General features: G+C 39.8%; 1 protein-coding gene across 2 annotated transcripts in view; it reads left to right on the top strand.

Moving 5' to 3' along the window:
• PSMF1 (proteasome inhibitor subunit 1) overlaps nucleotides 1-20,829 on the top strand; it is a 44,318-nt gene that overhangs the window by 11,756 nt on the left and 11,733 nt on the right. For both annotated transcript variants that reach the window (XM_012755087.2, XM_076011005.1), the window contains 3 exons: nucleotides 454-606; nucleotides 2,136-2,218; nucleotides 8,659-8,844. In XM_012755087.2, coding sequence (XP_012610541.1) covers nucleotides 454-606; nucleotides 2,136-2,218; nucleotides 8,659-8,844 — 422 coding nt within the window. The remainder of the gene's footprint in view (nucleotides 1-453; nucleotides 607-2,135; nucleotides 2,219-8,658; nucleotides 8,845-20,829) is intronic.

The raw sequence follows: 20,829 nt of genomic DNA, 5'->3' as shown, positions 1-20,829 counted from the left end.
AAATTGTTTATAATTTTTGTTAAACCACTGCAGTAGGGGGCTAAGGTATTACATTACCATCTGTGTTTTTAGTCAACACTTTGGTGATCCCATTGCAGATGGCCCAAGGTCTAAACTTTGAAAAACGCTGTTTTAGAATTTTACAATGTCCCCTACCTTACTCTTAGCAAGGGGATGAGGAGATGATTATTAAACAAAGACTGCAGACTCTTGACAGGTTCCAGTGCAGTGTCATAACGGCAGCCAGACGTGAGGAAGAGAGCAGAATACAAATCCAGAGACCTTGGTCCTAGACCTCTAACTTGCTCTAAGATCTGACACAAGTCACTGCTCTTGACCTCTGTGTCCTCAACTATGAAGTGAGGGGGTGGGATTAGATTATCTGTAGGGTCCTTTATATCTCTGTGTTCTAAGGTCATGATCTTTCTCCTCTCATCCCTGGTGTCCTCTCAGCCGAGTCCCAATGATAAGAAATCAGAACTGCTGCCAGCTGGGTGGAGCGACAATAAAGACCTCTATGTCCTCCGGTATGAGTCTAAGGATGGGTCCAGAAAGCTCCTTGTGAAAGCCGTCACCGTGGAAAGCAGCATGATCATCAACGTGCTGGTGAGTCTCTGAGACACGCAGGAGTCTGCTGCTGAGAGTGGGGTTTGGTATGGCCCTTTTGAAACACCCTTTTAACAGTATGGATCCAGAGCCATCAATGTTTGTGACCTATATTCAGTGATTCTACTTCTGGAACTTTTTCCTGAGGTGAGAACCCTAAATACAGAAAATATAGAAATGCAGATAAGTACACAAAGGTGTTTACTCCCTGGTATTAAGCAGGAAGGACTTTCTGTCAACAGGGAAATGGTTAAATAAATGAAGGTGAACCCATTCAGTGACAAGACAGGAGAAAAAAAGTTATTATAGCCCCAATGGGGTACTTTAGTTCCTTAAATAAGCCAAGTTCTTTGCTGCTTTGGAGGCTTTGCACTTCGTGTTCACTGGGCTGGAAGACTTCTGCCCTCTACTGCCTGCCACCTTACACATACACATGCATACACACTGTCTCCCTCCCTCCGTCCCTTTCTCCCGCTCTCCCTCCATACCCCTACCATTCCTTCAGCCTGGCTAACTCCCTCTCATTTTTACTTTCTCAAAAAGCTCAGTTCTGTCTCCCTATCCCTACCTGCCAGAAAAATTTAGATTATGCCTCTCTAGTCCATCATTTTATTTTCCTGCCTGGCACTTGTCACAGCTTGTAATTATGTAGTATTTGTGCTTTGCTTTAATGTCTGTATTCTGCCACTGGACTATAAGTGGCAGGAAGACAGTGACTGTTTTTTGATTAAAAGTTTTGTCTTGGTTGTCTTTGTGTGGTCATATCAAAGTATCCTGCTATATGTATTGTACTGCATCTTGCTTTTTTCTTTCAGTATGTCTTGGAGGTCTTAACATGGGAATACTATAGATAAACTTTATTTACTTTAACTACTATGTAGTATTCCATAATACCATAATTTATCCATTTCCTTTTTGACGAACATTTAATCTTGTATCAGATAGAGTTCTTGGTTGCAAACAACAGAATCTGCTCAGGTTAGTTTAAGCAGAAATGGCTTATTAAAAGAACCAGGATAGCAGCTTATTGAAAGAGGTTCAAAGCTGGGCTTCCAGGAACAGTGTCCCAAATTGTGCCGTGGAAACCACTGCTGCTGCTACGTCTGCCAAGTATTAGGTACTGGCTGATACCGTCCGCCCTGGTACCCTTCTCTCTTCAGCTGTTGATATTGTGACTCCTGCAGCCTCTGTTGCTACCCTCATTAGCAAAGTGGCTGGTTCTTGCTGGGCCTGCCTTCAGGTCAGAGCTGACACATCCGTTTAACACCTGGCTTATATGCCTGTGCCTGGGCTGTGAAGGAGCCTGGGAAGTAAGTTTTCTGGCCTCTGCCTTGGAAAGGCCATATTCCCAAATCAGAAAATTCCCCAAGCATTAAGGAGGGTCTTTCATATATCATAAATAGTCCTTATGTATGTCTCTTTGTGGATATCTGTATTTCTTTAGGTTGAATAATTGTTGCTCTCATCCAGCCCACCCACTCATTAGCCACAAATATTCCAGTCTCTCATTTCTGTTTTCATTTTTCTAGGAATATGGCACACAGCAAGTGGCAGACTTGACCCTGAACTTAGATGATTACATCGATGCAGAACACTTGGGTGACTTCCACAGGTACTTCTAAATGATGTCTTTTCCCTGGGAAAAAGAGAGAACTATTGGCAACCATATAATGAATCTAGTAGAAGTGTCCAAAAAATTGAGGATGGTTAACAAAGGAACCTTTCACTCTTGCACACAGTCACTTCTCAATTCTCTTTTCTGTTTTTAATTTATTTGAAGAGAAGACACACATGGGAAACGCCACATTAAAGAAGGTGATGCGAAGAGTCCACAAGTGCTTCAGTAGCTACAGAGTAGAGCTGGGGCCAGGCAACTGGTTCAGTCAGAGTAGGTTCCTGGGAAGAACTGTACCTAATCAGGTCCCCACTCTACCCTAACTTTTTTTTTTAATAGTCACTATTTTTTAGAGCAGTTTTAGGTTCAAACAGAATTGAACAGAAAGTGCAGAGTTCCCGTATACCTTCTGCCCCCACAGCCTCCCGCATTGTCGGCCCACATCAGCATGGTACATTTGTTACAGTGGATGAGCCTCCATTGACACGTGATTATCTCCCAAGTCTGTAGTCTATATTAGGTTCCACTCTTGGTGTTGTAAACATTTTGAAAAATGTTTAATGACATGTGTCCACCATTATCTTATCAGGAATAATTTGATTGCTCCAAAATCCTCTGTCCTCCTATTCATCACTCCCTTCACCCTGGCAAACCACTCCTAACTCCTGGCAACCACTCATCTTTTTTACTGTCTGCATAGTTTTGCCTTTTCCAAAATTTCATATAGTTGATATCATATAGAAGTATGATTCTAGGTCTTTTCAGTGGATAGAGCTAGGATACTTTTTTCCTTAAATTATGAGTTCAAACTGACACCTCTATTTTCAATATAACATCACAGGATTCTTCTTCTCTTATTCCAAACTTGTATCTCCTTTCTCCTGTGACAAGAACCCTGATTCCTGATAGCATCAATATATTTACTCATTTGCTTGTATTACTCATTTGCTCATTTGTATACATACAAATAGTTTCTGAGCTGCTATATCAGTACCCACCAAGAACAAACCTAAGTAAAGTTCCAAATGATTTCCAGTTCTTTTTGTCCTTTGACTATGTCCTTCTGAGGACATAGATAGTATTTTGTTCAAAGTACTTAGGTTAATGGTTATTTTTTCACCAGTGTAATGAAGTTATTTATTGGATATATAGTTAGGCTAATTTATTTCTGCATTATTCACTTTAGGGACTTTTCCCCCATCTTCATTGACCTCCTCAGGGTTTTAGAACAAGCTCAGCGTCACTGTATATTGATAGTTATCAAACCTTAACTGAATCTCAGAATTACCCAGAAACTCTATTGCATTTAATTGCATCTAGTCAGCAGTTACCACTTTGAATTCTTTCAGTTCCTCTCAGACTTTCACACCACCTGCTTTCATCATTCTGGCCACTGCTCTTTGTCTCCTCCCCTTGTCCTTGCAGCTTCTGTGTGAGGAAAACACTTATATGTTCTGCCCTTGCTCACCACCCTCCAGTGGATTTCCTACATAGCAGTAGGAGCAATCTTTTTAAAACGTAGGTCATATCATGGTTACAGCTCTTGCTTGGAAACCCTTCAGTGATACTACCTCACTCCCATTAGGACGGCTACTATCCAAAAAAACCCAGAAAATAAACAAATGTCATCAAGGATGTGGAGTAATTATTAATAAAACCCTTGTGCACTATTGGTGGGAATGTAAAATGGTGTAGCCCCTGGCAGTTTCTCAAAAAATTATATTATCACATAATCCTGCATTTCCACTTTTGGACATATACCCAAAAGAATTGAAAGTAGGATCTTGAAGAGGTATTTGTACACCCACATTCATAGAAGCATTATTCATAATAGCCAAAAGGTGAAAGCAAACTAGGTGTCCGTTGACAGATGAAGGGATAAACACAATGTGGTATATACATACAATAGAGTATTTTTCAGCTTTAAAAAGGAAGGAAATCCTGTCACATGCTACAACATGGATGAACCTTGAGGACATTATACCAAGTAAAATGAGCCAGTCACAAAAGGAAAAAATACTATATGATTCCATTTATATGAGATACCTAGAGTGCTCACATTCATAGAGACAGAAAGTAGATGGTGGTTGCCAGGGAGTGGGAGGGGGAGAATGAAGAGTTATTATTTAATGGATGCAGAGTTTGTTTTGCAAGATGAAAAGAGTTACAGAGATGGCTGGCAGTAGTGATTGTACACAAATGTGAATGCACTTAATACTACTGAACTGGACCGGGCGCAGTGGCTCACGCCTGTAATCCTGGCACTATGGGAGGCTAAGGCGGTGGATGGCTCAAGGTCAGAAGTTCGAAACCAGCCTGAGCAAGTGCAAGACTCCATCTCTACTAAAAATAGAAAGAAATTAATTGGCCAACTAAAAATATATAGAAAAAATTAGCTGTGTATAGTGGCACATGCCTGTAGTCCCAGCTACTCAGGGGGCTGAGGCAGGGGGATTGCTTGAGCCCAGGAGTTTGAGGTTGCTGTGAGCTAGGCTGATGCCATGACACTCTAGCCTGAGCAACAAAGTGAGACTCTGTCTCAAAAAAAAAAAAATACTACTGAACTATACATTTAAAAATGCTTAAGATGATGCATTTTACGTATATTTACTACAATTTTAAAAAAACCTTCAGTGAATGTTCATTGCTCTTAGGATAAAGAAAAAAAGTCCTTGATGAGGCCTTAAAGCTTCATCCCACCCCTCCAACTTTGTCCTGCACCACTTCCCCTCAGCCCCTGTGCCTCAGCCACGGTGTCATTGTCCTCCACCCCTCTTCAGCCCTCTTTCTTCTGCCTAGAGCACTCTCCCTAACCTCACACAGCCATCTTCTGTTCATCCCTTGGTTCCCAATTTAAATGTCAGTTCCTCAGATAAGCCTCCTCTGGCCCCCATGTCTGATACTTCAAAACATTCTTTTTTAAGCATTTAATAAGTGGGTATTTTATGGTTAACTTCTTCAAGTAGGTCTTCCCCATTGCCATGATCTCCTCGGGAGCAAGGCTTGGGTTTGTTTTGCATATAGTAAACAAAAGAATGAAGGAAAGAAGTGAGGCCAGGCCTAGTCATGGCAGAGAGCTGCTCTTCTGGGTGTTGCACACTCCATGATACCTCCAGCCCCCTTAAGGGGGTAAGGGAAGGACATTTGGAGTCTGCTGTCTCTCTGGACTTCATTCTGGAATTCCACTGGAAGAGAAATTGACAAAACCTGTGGAAGAACCCAGGAACTGTATTATCCATTCATCCTCATTAGAGCATTTAGTCCCCTCAGCAATACTGAGAGAGAATTGTGATTGTGTCTACATTTGTTTTGGGGCTTTGTGTGTGAGGGGGAGGGTGTATATTTTGTTTTGTTTTCTTCTTTGATTACTGTGAAATAGTAACCATGTCAGAGTGTTTTCTGAGAATAAAATGGAATGTCAGCAGACAGAGTGCTTAGTGCTGAGTCCAGCTCTTGCAAATACACAAAGGAAAAAAGTCTGACCACCAGGAATCATCTCCATGGAAACTGAGGCTGTGAGAGCTGGGGTATGGATCTGCGAGGCCCTCCCTTGCTTGCCTGCTTTCCAGCCAGTAGCACTCAACCCCCTTCCTCTCTCCAGCCCTCCTTGTTAGGTCATTGTGGTGTCTCAGCTCTTTTAGGAATTTGTGCCTCTCGGTGAGCAAATTCTGATTTGCTAAGGAGTATGAACCTATTGTTTATACTCCTGCTATGCTGTTTCTGTGTCAGACGAGATGATGGGCTGTCTTTTGCCACTACCAACATGGGGATTTTACTACCAAGGCTTAGAAATTGTACAAAAACTCCTTCAGGACTTGGTGGTCTTTGAATCTGGCCTGAGTTTTACACCTACTTAGGGAGATCAGAGGCCTTCCTCTGATCACACAGCTCATCTGATTGAAAGATAAATCTTCCACCCAGCTTAGTCAGGCAAGCAACAGAGCCCCTAAGGCTCTGTATTCTAAGTAGGAACATGATCTTTGTAAGATTTAGGCCAAGGTTCTTGTTTTTACCTCCGGAAATCCAATAGCTCCAACACTATTTGTTATTCCTTCATTGAATTACTTTTACAACTTTGTCTGAAATCAATTGTCTGTACTTCTATGGATCTATCTCTGGATTCTCTATTCTTTGCCATTGATTTTATGTATATTCTTCTGCCAATATTAATCTGCCAGTATTGGTTATTGTAGCTACAGAGTAGGCCTTAATATTGAGTAGAATGATTTCTCCTACTTTTTTCTTTGTCAGTATAGTTTCAACTATTCTAGGGTCTGTGCCTTTCCACATTAACTTTAGAATAAGCTTGTTTATGTCTATGAAAAACCTTGTTGGGATTTTGATAGGACTTGCATTAAACCTATAGATCAATTTAGGGAGAATAGACATTTTTGCTATGAACATGGTATGTTTCTCCATTTATTTAGGTCTTGATTTCTGTCATCATTTTGCAAATTGTAGCATAGGGATCCTTTATATGTTTTGTTATCTTTTTTAAGCAGGAAAGGAGGTATTTATAAATGATATTCTCTTCTTAGTTTTAGTTTTCAAATGTTCATTGTTAGTATATAGAAATGCAGTTGACTTTTCTGTTTAGATCTTGTATTCTATCATCTTACTGAATTCAAGGTGTTCTAGGAGTTTTGGGGTACATTCCTTGGGAATTTCAAGGTAGACTATCATGTCATCTGCATATGGGCAGTCTTATTTCTTACTTTCTAATCTGTATACCTTTTCTTTTTCTTGCCTTATTGCAGTAGCTGTAGCTTCCAATATTATAGGTTAAATAAGAGTAATGAGAAAGAACATCCTTGTCTTCCCAGTCTTAGGGGCAAAGTGTTCCGTCTTTCACCATTAAGCATAGATTTTTAAGATTAAGCTGTAGATTATTATAAATATTCTTTATCAAGTTGAGGAAGTTCCCCTTTATTCTTAATTTGTTGAGTTTTTATCATGAATGGATTTATTGTGTTAGATTTTGTCAAATGCTTTTTTCTGTATCAATTGATATGATCATATGATTTTTTTCTTTACCTTATTAATATGATAGATTGCATTGATTGGTTTATGATTATTGAACCAGCCTTGCATACCTAGAATAAATCCTACTTGGTCGTGGTGTGTAATTCTTTTTTTTTTTTTTTGAGACAGAGTCTCGCTTTGTTGCCCAGGCTAGAGTGCCATGGCGTCAGCCTAGCTCACAGCAACCTCAAACTCCTGGTGTTCTTAGTATTCTTGTATTATCCTGTCAGTGGCTACAGATCTGTTTTTAATATCTCCTGTTTCTTGATATTGGTGATTTATGTCTTCTCTCTTCTTGTGTTTGTTAGTCTTGATAGAAGTTTGTCAATTTTATTCTTTCTTTTTCTTTTTTTTTTAAGAACCAGCTTTTTGTTTCATTAATGTTCTCTATTCTTTTCATGTTTTCTGTCTTATTGATTTCTGCTCTTATCATTATTACTTCCTTACTTCTATTTGCTTTGAGTTTAATTTGCTCTTCTTTTTCTGGGTTCTTGAGATCAGAATTTTGATTATTGATTTGAGTTCCTTCCTCTTTTCTAATGTAAGCATTTAGTGTTATAAAAGGTTCCTCTCAATGATGTTTTAGTTATATCCTACATATTTTTTAATATGTTGTATTTTTTAATACTTCCTCTTTGATCCATGAATTATCTAGAAGTCTGTTGCTTAATTTCCACATAGTTAGAGACTTTCTGTTTTGATTTCTAGTATGATTCTGTATGGTCAGAGAACATATTCTGTATGATTTCAGTTCTTTTAAATTTGTGAGGTTTGGTTAATGGGCCAGAATGGGGCTCGATTTACCAGTTTTTGAGCAACCTTAGAGTGCTGCCCACTCTCTGTTACCGCAGCTTGCCTCAACACTTCAGCTGTAGCTCACCTTGCTTGTCTCTCACAGGCAGAGAGAAGAGGTCTAGGCAGGATGGCATTGATGTTAGTGGCAGCCTTCTGAGGACCCCTGAGTTAGTGACAGAAGTGGACTTGGAATCCCTAGAGCCCTGACTCCCTGTCCCTGGAACCTACTTCATCCTCCCCATGGAGACTTTACCTTCCGTGACCCTTCCCATGACACGCGATGAACACACAATGAAGCTGGGGGGGGGGGTTGGGTGGGGTAGGACAGAAGAGTAGCCAGTCCAGGCCCTGTGCCCCTCCACCCTTACCTCTTTCTAATGGGGTGGTAAACGAGGAGGGGCAACTCAGATGCCTAAGAAGCTTAGGCCCCAATCTCGGAGACAGCGTCGGGCTGTTGCCCCCCTCACCCAGGACCGCCGGACGGCCTGCTCCCACCCTGGCAGAAAGGCCAAGGGCAACGCCAAGAGCTCTCAGGGCCGCCGCCAGTGCCGCCGTCAGAGTACTGTTTGCAGGGTTGCCAGCCAACTGCAAGCAGTTGACTCCTCTTCTACTCCCCACAGTACCTACAAGAACAGTGAGGAGCTTCGGTCTCGTATTGTTTCTGGAATCATCACACCTATCCAAGAGCAGTGGGAGAAGGCTAATGTAAGCCATCCTCGCCGAGAGTTCCCCCCTGCTACCGCCAGTGAGGTGGACCCACTCCGGATTCCTCCACACCACCCACACAGAAGCTGGCAGCCTCCCTGGTGAGTACAGATCCTGCAGCGGGCAGCCCGTGCTTCTGCAGAGGGGTTCCAGCCAGTCGTCCCAATCCCGCCACTGGTCCCTTCCTGGTCCTCATATGTTTCCAACAAAACTGTCAAAGTCTTAGTGCATGGAGGTAGAAAATGAAGATAATAAATGAAGCAGTGAATTCTTGTCACTGCTCCTAGGCACCCTAACTACCCAGCATCTGAAGCCACCCAGAGTCCCTGAGTCTCCCCAAGGGTCATTGCCTTCGGGGCTTACATCCAGTAATCCAGGGTTGCTGCCCAGGTGATTCACAGTTCATTCATTCCAGAGGTCTTTTTTCAGGCCATAGGCCAAGCTTTTAGAGAAAATGCAAAGATGCAGACGTATTATACTTTCCTAGAGGGGATGTCTTAATTTCTTACCCATTTCATTTTATTTCATGGTAGTTTCCCGACCTCTCTAACAATTTTAGAAGTTTTCCAAAATAGCATGGGGTATAAGCAAGTCACATCCAAGGTCTTCTGCAAATTAGGATGCACAACATTAGGACAGGAGACTTCTGCTCTGAGAGAGGAGACAAGGACCAGGGGACCTTAGTCTCTAGCTGAGACAGCACTTCCCAGTTTGGAGCCCACATTGTGATAGTAATCAGTGGGGTTGGCGGGGAGGGTTGGCTACAGAGCATATAATAAGCACTTAATAAATGTAAACTACCATTGTTATTTTATTCCGGTTTGCAATTACATACCTTTGGTTGGTTAAAAATAGGAAATCAATTTAAATTTTACAAGTAATAATTGGCAAGTCTCTTTGGCAAGATCTTCAAAAATATTGGGTCCTGTGGAGAGAGTAGAGAAAAATAAAAAGTGGCTAAAAAGGTTGGGAACAGCTTGTCTGATCTAACCTTCTTATTTTACAGAAGAGAACAGAGGTAAGATGACCTGCCTAAGGTCACCAGCCACTAACAAAGAGGCAGGGCCAGGGCTAGGGTTCAGGTGTCCTCATTCCCAGCACTGTGATCTAAGCAGCGTATGGTGGCAAGATTGAAGATTAAGCCCTGGACAGTAGTCAAGTTGAAGAAGATTTTTAGACCTGAAGTAAATAATAATTCTCAGATCTCTTAGACCCACTGCCCATTTCCAAACAAATATTCTTTGAAATATCCTTTACTATATTGAGGTAGAATTCATAATCTATTAACTTACCTAATGTACATTTTAAAACAAATCAGTATAAAGTCATAACTATAATATATATGGAGAAAAGAAAGTAATTAATAAGATGATAATGTATATTTCAATGTGTAGGTATGTAAGCATGAGTATACTGGAAAACACTGATGCTTACATCAGTGTATGTGTATGTGGAATTATCTCGAATTTCACAGTAACAGATGCTGGCTTATACAGATGTATTATATCAACAACTCAAATACCACAAAAACTGTGTTGCTATTATTAACATGACTGTTCTGAAATGGTAAATAGCTCTTAGGAGAATTGCAAACAAAATAGTGGTTGGACGGTGTTTATTCACTTACACCATAGTTACATTCCCAGAAAAATGTGCTTATGTCAAAACAGTAGAAAAAAATACTTTGTGTTCATATATAAAATGATCTTATACTGAAGTAATTTATGTAGGCTTTATACATTTCTAAGTGTCTAACAAGACATTCAAAAGTTGTGTGGGATGCCGGTCATTGTTCATCATGCAGAACTCTGCTGTCGTCAGCATCTCTGCTCTCAGCCAATAAATGCCAGGAGGGTCCTCCAACTCTCGTGACAAGCAAAACGCCCCCAGGGCTTCCACAATGGTGTCTAGAGTCTGTGCCCCCTTAATTGGGAATCATAGACCTAGAGTCGAGAATTATGAAGGTAAAAATCCTAGCCCTGAAAGAATTAGAAAGTCACCATGTTGCAACTTCTGCTGAAATGATTTACCTAGTCACAAATTATCGATGGTTGCTAAAACCATTAGGTAAAGGTTAATAGGGGACTTCATAACAGATGAATCAGGCTGATAACACCTGAACCAGTTGATCAATGTTAACACTAAAAGCGGAACAGCCAGACATTGTACAATATTATATAATAGTAGGTTCACAGCAACCTTAATCTAGATCTAACTCACAGTTTAAAAGTTTGAAGGATAGAAGAATGAACTAAACAAACCCATGAGGTTATAACAGCCAAAATCAGAATGTGGAAAGTTTTTACAGGATAAATTGACCTTGATTTTTCATCAAATAAATGAATAGCATGGGGAGAAAAGGGAAAAGAAGGCCGTTATTAAAAGAGCCATATCAACTAAATACAATGTTGGACCTTGTTTAGATCTTGATTTAAACAAACTAATTCTAAAACTCATTTTTTAAACATTTGGGGGAATTTGAGCATGGACCAGGTATTATACAACATTAGGAATTACTGCTAATTTTGTTAGGTGAAATAAATACATTCTCATTATGTTAAAAGAAAAAGAAGTCTTTATCTGTTAGAGAAATATAGTGAAGTATTTAAAGGTGAAATGCTATGTCTAGGACTTGCTTTAAAATAATTTCAGCCCCACAAAAGAGTAAGATCTTAGGAGAAGGTGGTGTAAGTGAAATAAAAATGGCAGGCTATTGATAATTATTGAAGTTGAGTGGGAGGATACACAGGAATTCATGATAATATTGTTACTATTTTTTGGTATGTTAAAAAATGTTCTTAATAATGAGTTTTTTATTAATACCAGTTCTTCACAAAGTCTTCCAAAAATTAGAAGAGTAGGCAATACTTCCCAACTTCTGTGAGGCCAGTACTACCCTGATATCAAAACCAAAGATATCATAAGAAAACTATAAACCAGTATCCCTTATGAATACAGATCTAAAAACCCTCAACAAAATACTAGCAAACCAAATCCAGCAACATATAGAAAGCATTATATTTTACACCATGACCTAGTGACATTTATTCAGGAATGGTTGATGTAACATCTGAAAATAAATCAGTATAATTTACCATATTAATAGAACAAAGGACAAAAACCCACATGTTCATCTCAGTAGATAGAGAAATAGCATTTTATAAAATCCAACATTCTTTCATGATAAAATCATTCAACGATAGAAGGGAAATTTCACAACTCAATAAAAAGAATACCTACAAAAAGCCAATAAACAACATCCTCCTTAATGGAGAAAGATGGAATGCTTTCCCCTTAAGATCAGGAACAAGAGGCTGGGAAGGCTCACACCTTTAATCCTAACACTCTGGGAGGCCCAGGCCTGCGTATCATGTGAGCTCAGTTCAAGACCAGCCTCAGCAAGAGCGAGACCCCGTCTCTACTAAAAATAGATAGAAATTAGTTGAACAACTAAAAATATGTATAGAAAAAATTAGCCAGGCATGGTGGCTCATGCCTGTAGTCCCAGCTACTCGGGAGGCTGAGGCAGTAGGATCGCTTAAGCCCAGGAGTTTGAGGTTGCTGTGCTAGGCTGAGTGCTAGGTTGAGTGCTAGGCTGACGCCACGGTACTCTAGCCCAGGCAACAGAGTGAGACTCTGTCTAAAAAAAAAAAAATATCAGGAACAAGACAAGCATGTTTGCTTGTGCCACTTTTATGTAGTATTGTGCTTGAGATTCCAGCCAGTGCAGTCATTCAAGAAAAAGAAATAAAAGGTACCAGGTTAGAAAGTAAGAAGTAAAAGTATCTGTATTCGTACATTACATGAGATCTTATATATAGAAAATCCTGAGAAATCCTCTAAAAAACTTAGAACTAATAAACAAGTTCAGCAATGTGGCAGAATATAGGATCAATAAACAAAACTCAATTGAATTCCAAATATTCTGTGTTGGAGGGGAAGAAAAAATATCGATTGTATTTCTATACTTAGCAGTGAACAATCTGAAAATAAAATTAATGAAATGATCCCATTTATAACAACCTCAAAATAATATACTTAGGACTAAATTTAACAAAATAAGTACAAGATCTATACACTGAAAACTATAAAATGTTTAAAGAAACTAAGGAAGATCTAAATAATGGAAAGAGATCTGTATTTTTTAATATTAGCAATACTCCCCAACTTGGTCTGCATATTCAATGCAATCCCAGTGAAAATCCCAGCAGGGTTTTTCTCCCAGTAATGGGCAAGGTGATCCTAAAATTCATATAGAAATACAAGAGAACTAGAATGGCTAAAATAATCTTAGGGGGAAAAAAACAAAGTAGGAGCATTCACAATTCCCAATTTCAAAACTTACTACAAAGGTTCATTCATCAGTAACCTACTTATTGGGAGAAAATGTTTGAAAGCCACATATCCAATAAAGGCTTCATATCTAAATAAAGATCTTACAAAGCTCAACAGCTTAAAAAATCCAATCATAAAATGGACAAAGGATATAGAGGTAGTACACTGAAAAGGTTATACAGATGGCAAATAAGCACATGAAAAGATGCTCAGCATTGCTACATATTAGGGAAATTGAAAGTAAACCACAGTGAGTTACTCCACACGTATCACAATAGCTAAAATAAAACATAGTGATGATATCAAATCCTGGAGAAGGTGCAGAGAATCTGGATCTTTTATGTACTACATTGCTGGTGGGAATGTAAAGTGTTATAACTACTCTGGAAAATCATTTTGCAGTTTCGTAAAAAACTAAACATGCTTAATAATTAGATCCATGAGTCACACTCCTGGGAATTTATCTCAGAAATGAAAATTATACTCAACACTAAAAACCTGTACACAAATGTTCATAGCAGTTTTATTTATAAGAGCCCCAAATGGAAACAACCCAGATGTCCCTCAGCTGGTCGTGAATGGTTAACCAAACTGTGATACATCCTTGCTGTGGAATACTACTCACCAATGTAAAGGAATAAACTGTTGAAATTTGGATAATTAAGATCATTGTGTTGAGTGAAAAAAGCCAACCCAAAAGGTCACATATTATATGATTCTACTTATATAACATTTTCAAAATGACAAAATTATAGAGGTGCTAAACAGTTTAGTGGTTGCCATGGTGACGGATGGAGCAGGGCTGTGGGTGTGATGATAAAGAGCAGTAGCATGAGGGAGATCTTGGCGGTGGTATAACTATTAGGGGAAACTGAGCGAAGAATACCTAGAACCTCTCTGTACTATTTTTTTAACTTCCTGTGAATCTTTAATTATTTAAAAATAAGATTTTATAAATTTAGATGCTGAGGAGCCACTTAGGTTCTTAAGTCCATGGCATTTATTGAGCTCACTGTGTGAGGGGCACTGGATCTGGCCCTGGGTGTTTCACAAAGGCCCATGAGGCCACCTGCCCTCCTGCTGTCCCATCTCATCTCGTCTCATCAGGGCTGAACGATGTATTTGGGAAAGCGAGTAGAAAAAGGAGCCTGAACCACACTTGGTATTCAGGGAAGGCTTCCGCAAGGAAAGGACTGACCACTAAGCAGGCTTCTAAAGAATAAGGAGGAGATAGGCAGAGAACAGGACAGAAAGGGGCATCCCAGCCTGAAGTCCTGTCCCGTGCAGAGCCCTGGAAGGACATGCAGTGTAGCTAGAGCTGGGCAGGAGTGGATGGACAGGGCAGGGTTACAATACTCCTTATCAAGGTGAAGAATTACCAAGTAAGTGGTGTGGGCCTCAGTTTAGGGAACCTTTACTAAGTGAAAGCTCTGAGTCTTTGGGCTGAGAAAGGCTTTGGGGAAGATGCGGATATTTTACTAGGCCCAGAAGGTGGGGAGGGAGGCTGGGCATGGTACCAGCCAAGCACTGGCCTGTTGCAGACACAGCAAGTCCTGCCCTAACCTGCCCTTCAGGTTGTTTTGGTTGACAAAAACCCCTGGTTCCCTGTCCTTGGAGTTCACCCCATCTTTGATAATAACACCACTCAGTTATTTTTATCTAATCCTGAGATTATGGCTTTTTTCAAAGTACATATTTTCTTTGCTCACTTTTTCACCTCTTTGTAGCCCTGTCACCTGGACCTGTGTCTGTGGGCCGTCTATTCAGCAAACGTTTATTTTCCTCTGGGTTCAGGAGTTCCTGGGGCTGGGCCTCTACTTTGCTGTGGGAGACGGGTGAGTTAGTTAAATAGATAACTGCCGTTTCGGAGGTTAGCACAGAGCTCCTGCAGGGGTAGCCTGGGAGAGGCCTCTTGGAGGAGGTGCTGCCTGAGCTGTGTCTTCAAGAAGAGACATATTCTGTAAGCTCGCTCTTTTCGAGTGTCTGAATTATTACATAACAGATTTCTTTTAGAGAGAAGGTTGTTCCAGGCTGAAGGAACAGTAGAATAGAGGCATCAAGGTCTAAAAAGCATGAGACGGGTTTGAAGTTTGGCTAGAGAAAGACTTTGTGTCTGGAATCCTAGGATACAACAGCTGTAGAGGATTGGACCAGATTTTGGAAGGCCCCTGATGTAAAGTACATGAATCTCCTCGTGGACAGTTGGAAACCACTGAAGTATTCTTATGAGGTCAGCAGTACATTTGGCTGAAGAGCCTGCTGGGTTGAGAGGGTAGGGCAGAAGGCTGAGCCTTACTCTTCCATATCACTCTTACCAGGTTGGGCTTGGCCCCCTTATTTCTGCTACTGCACCCCAATCCTCATGTCAAGGAGAGAGTACTTCATGGCAGTTAGGAGTGTAGGCTTTGGAGATTCATCAGCTGGGTTCAAACCCTGAGCTTGCAGCTTTACCTGTCTTTCATTGAGCCCAGTTAGACTCTCAGAGCCTCGATTTCCTGATCTACACATTGGAAATAATTATGCCTGTCTCAAGTTTTGTAGGATCGAATGTGAAGATGGATAGCACACGTTGAGCTCATTGCTTAGAATATAGTAAATGTAGCCAAGAGTGGTGGCACATACCTATAGTCCCAGCTACTTGGAGGGCTGAGGCAGGAGGATCTCTTGAACCCAGGAGTTCAAGGCTACAGTGACACCTATGATGGCGCCACTGCACTCCAGCCTAGGCAACAGAATGATATCCCATTTTCAATAAATAAATGGATAGAGAGAGGATCCCATTCAGGTAGCTGGCAAAGATGAGAATAAGACTAAAGGTGTAATGAGTTGAGGGTCCCCCAAAAGACAACCTTGTTTTATTTTTTTAAATACTGAGCATCTGCCCTCCAAAAAATGATTTGATACAATGGAGCCACTTAGTTGTGAGAGTGTCAACCCAGAGGAAATGTTGGGCAACTGCATTTAGGCTGTCGCCCAGCCCATTGTGAACATTGTTTCCTGTATCATCAGCATGCTCACTGTATGTAAAGGATAGAAGTAACTTCCATTTCTTGGCTGTCCACCATGCACTGACTGATGAACCATGCTTTCAGTGATGGTTGCTCATCTTCCAGATAGCCCTACAAGATTGGTGCGTCCCTACCTTCCTGGAGAAGCAACAGTGGATGAGGGAGGTAGCATAAGTCCCCAGGGTTATCCAGTTGGGAGAGTGAAGACTGGGGCTTACCCCTAAGTGGGCCTGGCCCAGCAGCTTATGCTTTCTCCACCACCCATCAGCTTCAGTTCATATAGAAAGCAATGTGCACAAATTAAATGTAGTACAGACTGATGGTGGGGAAAAATCCAATCCCTTTCCCCTCCTCGATGCAGTCTTTCTCAAGCAGGCCTATCTCCCAGGTCTGTGACACTGAACTGGATGAGATGATTGGAAGAGGAGGCAGAATGGTTAGGAAGCTTTTTGTTAAACTTTAGCAAGTTGACAGCCTGTCATCTTCCCTATGTAGTCACCTTACCTGCTCCCTGCTTACTACCTTGCTAGCCTTCACATAGCCCCACCACTGTGTTGCTTCACAATCAGGCACTCAACAATTCCACCTTTGTGTTTCTCCCTCAAATGTGCAGTTTGGGGATGGAGCCCCCGGGCAGGGAGGAGTGGATAAGCAACCCAGAAGCTGTCCCCTCTGGCTGCTGCAGGGTGTTAATTACGCCATCACTGAGCAGCCATCATGGAGCTGCCTTGATTGGTGCTGAGCAGAAATAGCCGCCTCTGCCTCTTTCCCCAGGACACAGTTCTGTGCCTCACCCTTCACCTTCCACATCCCCATTTTGCCTCGCCTATACCTGGAAATTTCCAAATGCATACTGAAGTTGGGATGTGTGCCCTAGTGCATAAAGATACTCGTTTCCCTTTCCCTAAGTATAGTGACATGTATCCAGAGCTTGTCACAGGATACTGGGTCTGCTATGATACTGGGTACTTCTAAGCGTGCAGTATAGCTGGAGAGAACATTCCATTGTGGCAGAGGATTGGGGTGAACAGTAGGGTCTTTCCTACTTCTGAGATATCTAAGAAACAATTTTTGAAAACAACCCATCTGTAAGGGAAAGATTTTTTTGTTGAAGCCTAAACTTCATATTGTTGTCATTATGGGTCTAACCCATTTCCCTGTGCTCATTCTGTCCTCAGATAGGAAACTGTATGCCCCTAATCCTGTTCCCTGTTTTGAAAAAGCAATTTTTCTATGCTTAACCAGCTTCACTAAAAATAAATCTTTAGATATAAAGCTCTTATTTATGTCATTCTGAATTCATTTTTAATCTTGATCAGTCTGTATCTTTACATATTTTTAAATGTTCAAAATTGTTTGTGTTCCACATTTTCTTTTTAAAATTTCCTAGTCCATTTACTAAATGCTAAACATAGCTCTTTTAGAATCTGATGTTTGGATTTACTAGTGCGCTATGGTTTGCCTAACCTCCAGGCAGGTATTTCAAGCACTTCTAATTTTCATTGTAGATGATACAGCTATGAACATCTATATATATTAGAGGTTTTATTTTTCTTTTACTTCCTCGTATTATATTCCTTATGCTGAAGGCTCTCAAACTTTGTGGTCTCAGGAACCGGTTCCTCCAGCACTTTTAAAAATTACTGAGAACCCCAAAGAGCTTTTGTTTGGGTTGTGTCTATCAGTAGTTACCACATTAGAAATTACAAATGAAATTTTAAAAATATACATTTTAAAATAACAGTAAACCCATTATGTGTTAACGTAAATAACAGACTTTTATGACAATACCTTTTCAAAACAAAACATTTAGTGAGAAGAGTGACATTGTTTTATATTTTTATAAATCTGTCTTAACAAAAGACAGCTAGATTCTCATTTCTGCCTCTGTATTCAGTCTATAAGGGATATATTGCTTTCGTTGAAGCCTTGCATAGATAGGTTGTTGGAAAAGAGAGTGGCTTAATAGCCTTTTCAAATAATTGTGGGTATTCTTCTTTGCTGTTACACTAAAACTTGACAAGTGATAGTTTCTCTAAGGGTTAGTTGCAATATGGAATCTGAATCCTCTATCAGTGAACTTTTTGTTATCTGTTAACATTAAAATCCACTAGTCTGGCATGCCCTTTGAATGGATCTTTTACCCATGCATGATATCAGGAGATCATGTATTTGGTCATTTGGAAAATATTGATTTCACTAAGATATGCAGACCTGCTCAAAATTCATATATTTGGTTATGTAATATCAAAAAATCATATTCATTAATATTACTGATCTCATCAGAAAAGTACTGGGAAGCTGTCAAGCTAATAATGGTGGATACAAATTTTCAAATTGCTAATTTTTGCTTAAAAACTTGAATTTTATCATTGGCAACAAGTACCATCCATTGTTTTCCTTAAAGTAACAGGCTCACTTCCTTTTGAAGAAAATGTCTACTATGTAGCCAAGCCTGAATACCCCTGGTTTGTCTGTCAGTCATTCTTTAAAGTAGAAATGGTTTTTCTTGAAAAACTAGCCAGTTTGGCAAGCAACTTAAACTGCAGAAGGACTTTTCATCATGACAACCATTGTACTTATATATGTAATATAATAGAAGTACATTATTCATATTTCCCACTTAATGCAAAATATTTAGAAAACATGTGCTTGAAGATTGAGATTTTAAAAAACTTGATCAACCTTCATCAGGAATATTCTAAGTGAAACTGGATGTGGGTGGCTGAGTGGTGAGACAGGATACAGAGAATACTAGGTTAGTGCCACCGCTTTGATTCTTACGAAGGCATCAGCAGTTCTACCCATTATTGCTTTCGTACCATCAATGCAAATGCCCCAGAATGAAAAAAGGAAATAGCTTCTGAGATAAAAGAGTTTTGGCTACATGGTCCAGACATTTTTTTTTTTTTTGAAGTTCACTAGCCATTTGTATTTCCTCTTTTGTGAAGAGTGGATTCAGATCTCTTGTCCATTTTTTATTGGGTTGTCTGTCTTTTTGTGAATTGTACACATTGTTTATATACTCCATATTTAAGCCCTTCTTAAGTATTACAAGCGTCTTCTCTCTGTAGCTTACCTTTTGACTCTGTTAATGGTGTTTTTTTATTAAAACCTTCTTAACATTTATTTAATCTAGCTTGTCAGTGCTTTGCCTTTATGTTTGGAGCTTTTGTATGTGTTCAAGAAATCTTTGCCCTACCTGTAAGTCATGGAGAAATTCTCATATATTTTCTTTTAGAAGCTTTAATATTTTACCTTTTATATGTAGATCTACAGTCCATTTAAAATGAATTTGTATTTGTGGTGTGAGATAGATTTGTATTTTTTCATATTGATCTCCAGTTGGTCCAGCACTATATTTTGAAAAGAGTATGTTCTACCTATACCACTTTAATAATTTAATTTTCATTACTTTTGAAACTATTATTCCCTGTTCCTAAAATTTGCCTTCATCCTTTTTCTCTTGGAGCCAAATAATATTTATCCCTTTTGTTTTTTTCTATGGACAACAAAGTTAGTTCAATAATATTTGTATAGCTACTGGTAATTGAGTGCCAACTCTTCAAGACAACATGCTAAGCATTTTATCCATGTACTCTTATTTAATCCCCTCAACAACCTCGTGAGAACAGTAAGGGCTATCCCCATTTTACAGGTAAGGAAAGTGAAGTTCATGTAACCTTAAGTAACTTCATCACAATTGGTAAGAAGCAGAAGTTGTGTTATAATAATGGAATATTGCCTTATTACTGAACTCTTTATTATGTATTAGGCACTATGCTTTTGTAAACATTCTCCTTTAATCTGTATAACAACCCTGTGAAATGGATACTATTGTCTGTATTTTACAGTAGAGAAAGCTAGCGCTTGGAGATTTCATGACTTGCCCTGGGTCACACAGCTATTAAAAATGGTGTAGGCAGAATTTGAACTTGAGTCCTATCCTTAAAGCCTTTGCTTTTTCTTATCCCCTAAGTCAACCTAGTTAAGTGTCCATTATGTGTGAAGCACTGTGCCAGGCACTGGGAATACACGATGAAGTATAGACCCACCTGTCAAGGAATTCACAGTTGGTTAGGGCCAATTGCCCTTTTCATTCCAGACCAGAAGTCTTTTCGAAGCAGTGACAGAAGTATGTCTGAGATCTGCTGAAGTACAGAGAAGGGTAATTAATCTGCAGGATAGAAGGAAAGGCTTCACAGAGATGATGACTGGTGAGCTAAATTTTAAAAGGACCAGAAAAGTTCTGTGGTTTGGGGGGGTAAGTGATTTTTATGGCCTAGGGAACAGTGGGTACCAATGGGACTATGAGGGAAGTGGGTTGTGATTCACTCATGCTGGCATGTCAGTGTATGGGCCACTATGTGCTAAGGAGCTAGATCTGATCCTGGGGTGATGGGAAACATCAGAATGTTTTTGAAAAGTGATTTGGTTGAGAGCCCTTTAACCACTGATTTTTTTTTTTTTTTTTTTTTTTGTCTCTCAAAGAGTCCCAGTTAGAGTCTGACAGCTAACATGCTAACATGGTTAATATTTATTGAACTCTTACTGTGTGCTGAGCAGTTACATTAACTACAAAATATATGTAAAACAATCTCTTTTAATCTTCATAATAAGAGAATGAGGTAGATGTTGTTGTTATCCTCATTTTATAGAAAAGAAAGCTGAGACACCGAGAAGTTAATTAACTTGCTCAAAGCAACTTACCTCATGAGCATTAAAGAAGATTCAGTCCTTAAT

Source organism: Microcebus murinus, chromosome 16 (genome assembly GCF_040939455.1).
Source record: "Microcebus murinus isolate Inina chromosome 16, M.murinus_Inina_mat1.0, whole genome shotgun sequence".
Taxonomy (NCBI): Eukaryota; Metazoa; Chordata; class Mammalia; order Primates; family Cheirogaleidae; genus Microcebus; species Microcebus murinus.
This window is presented reverse-complemented; position numbering and strand designations above follow the sequence as displayed.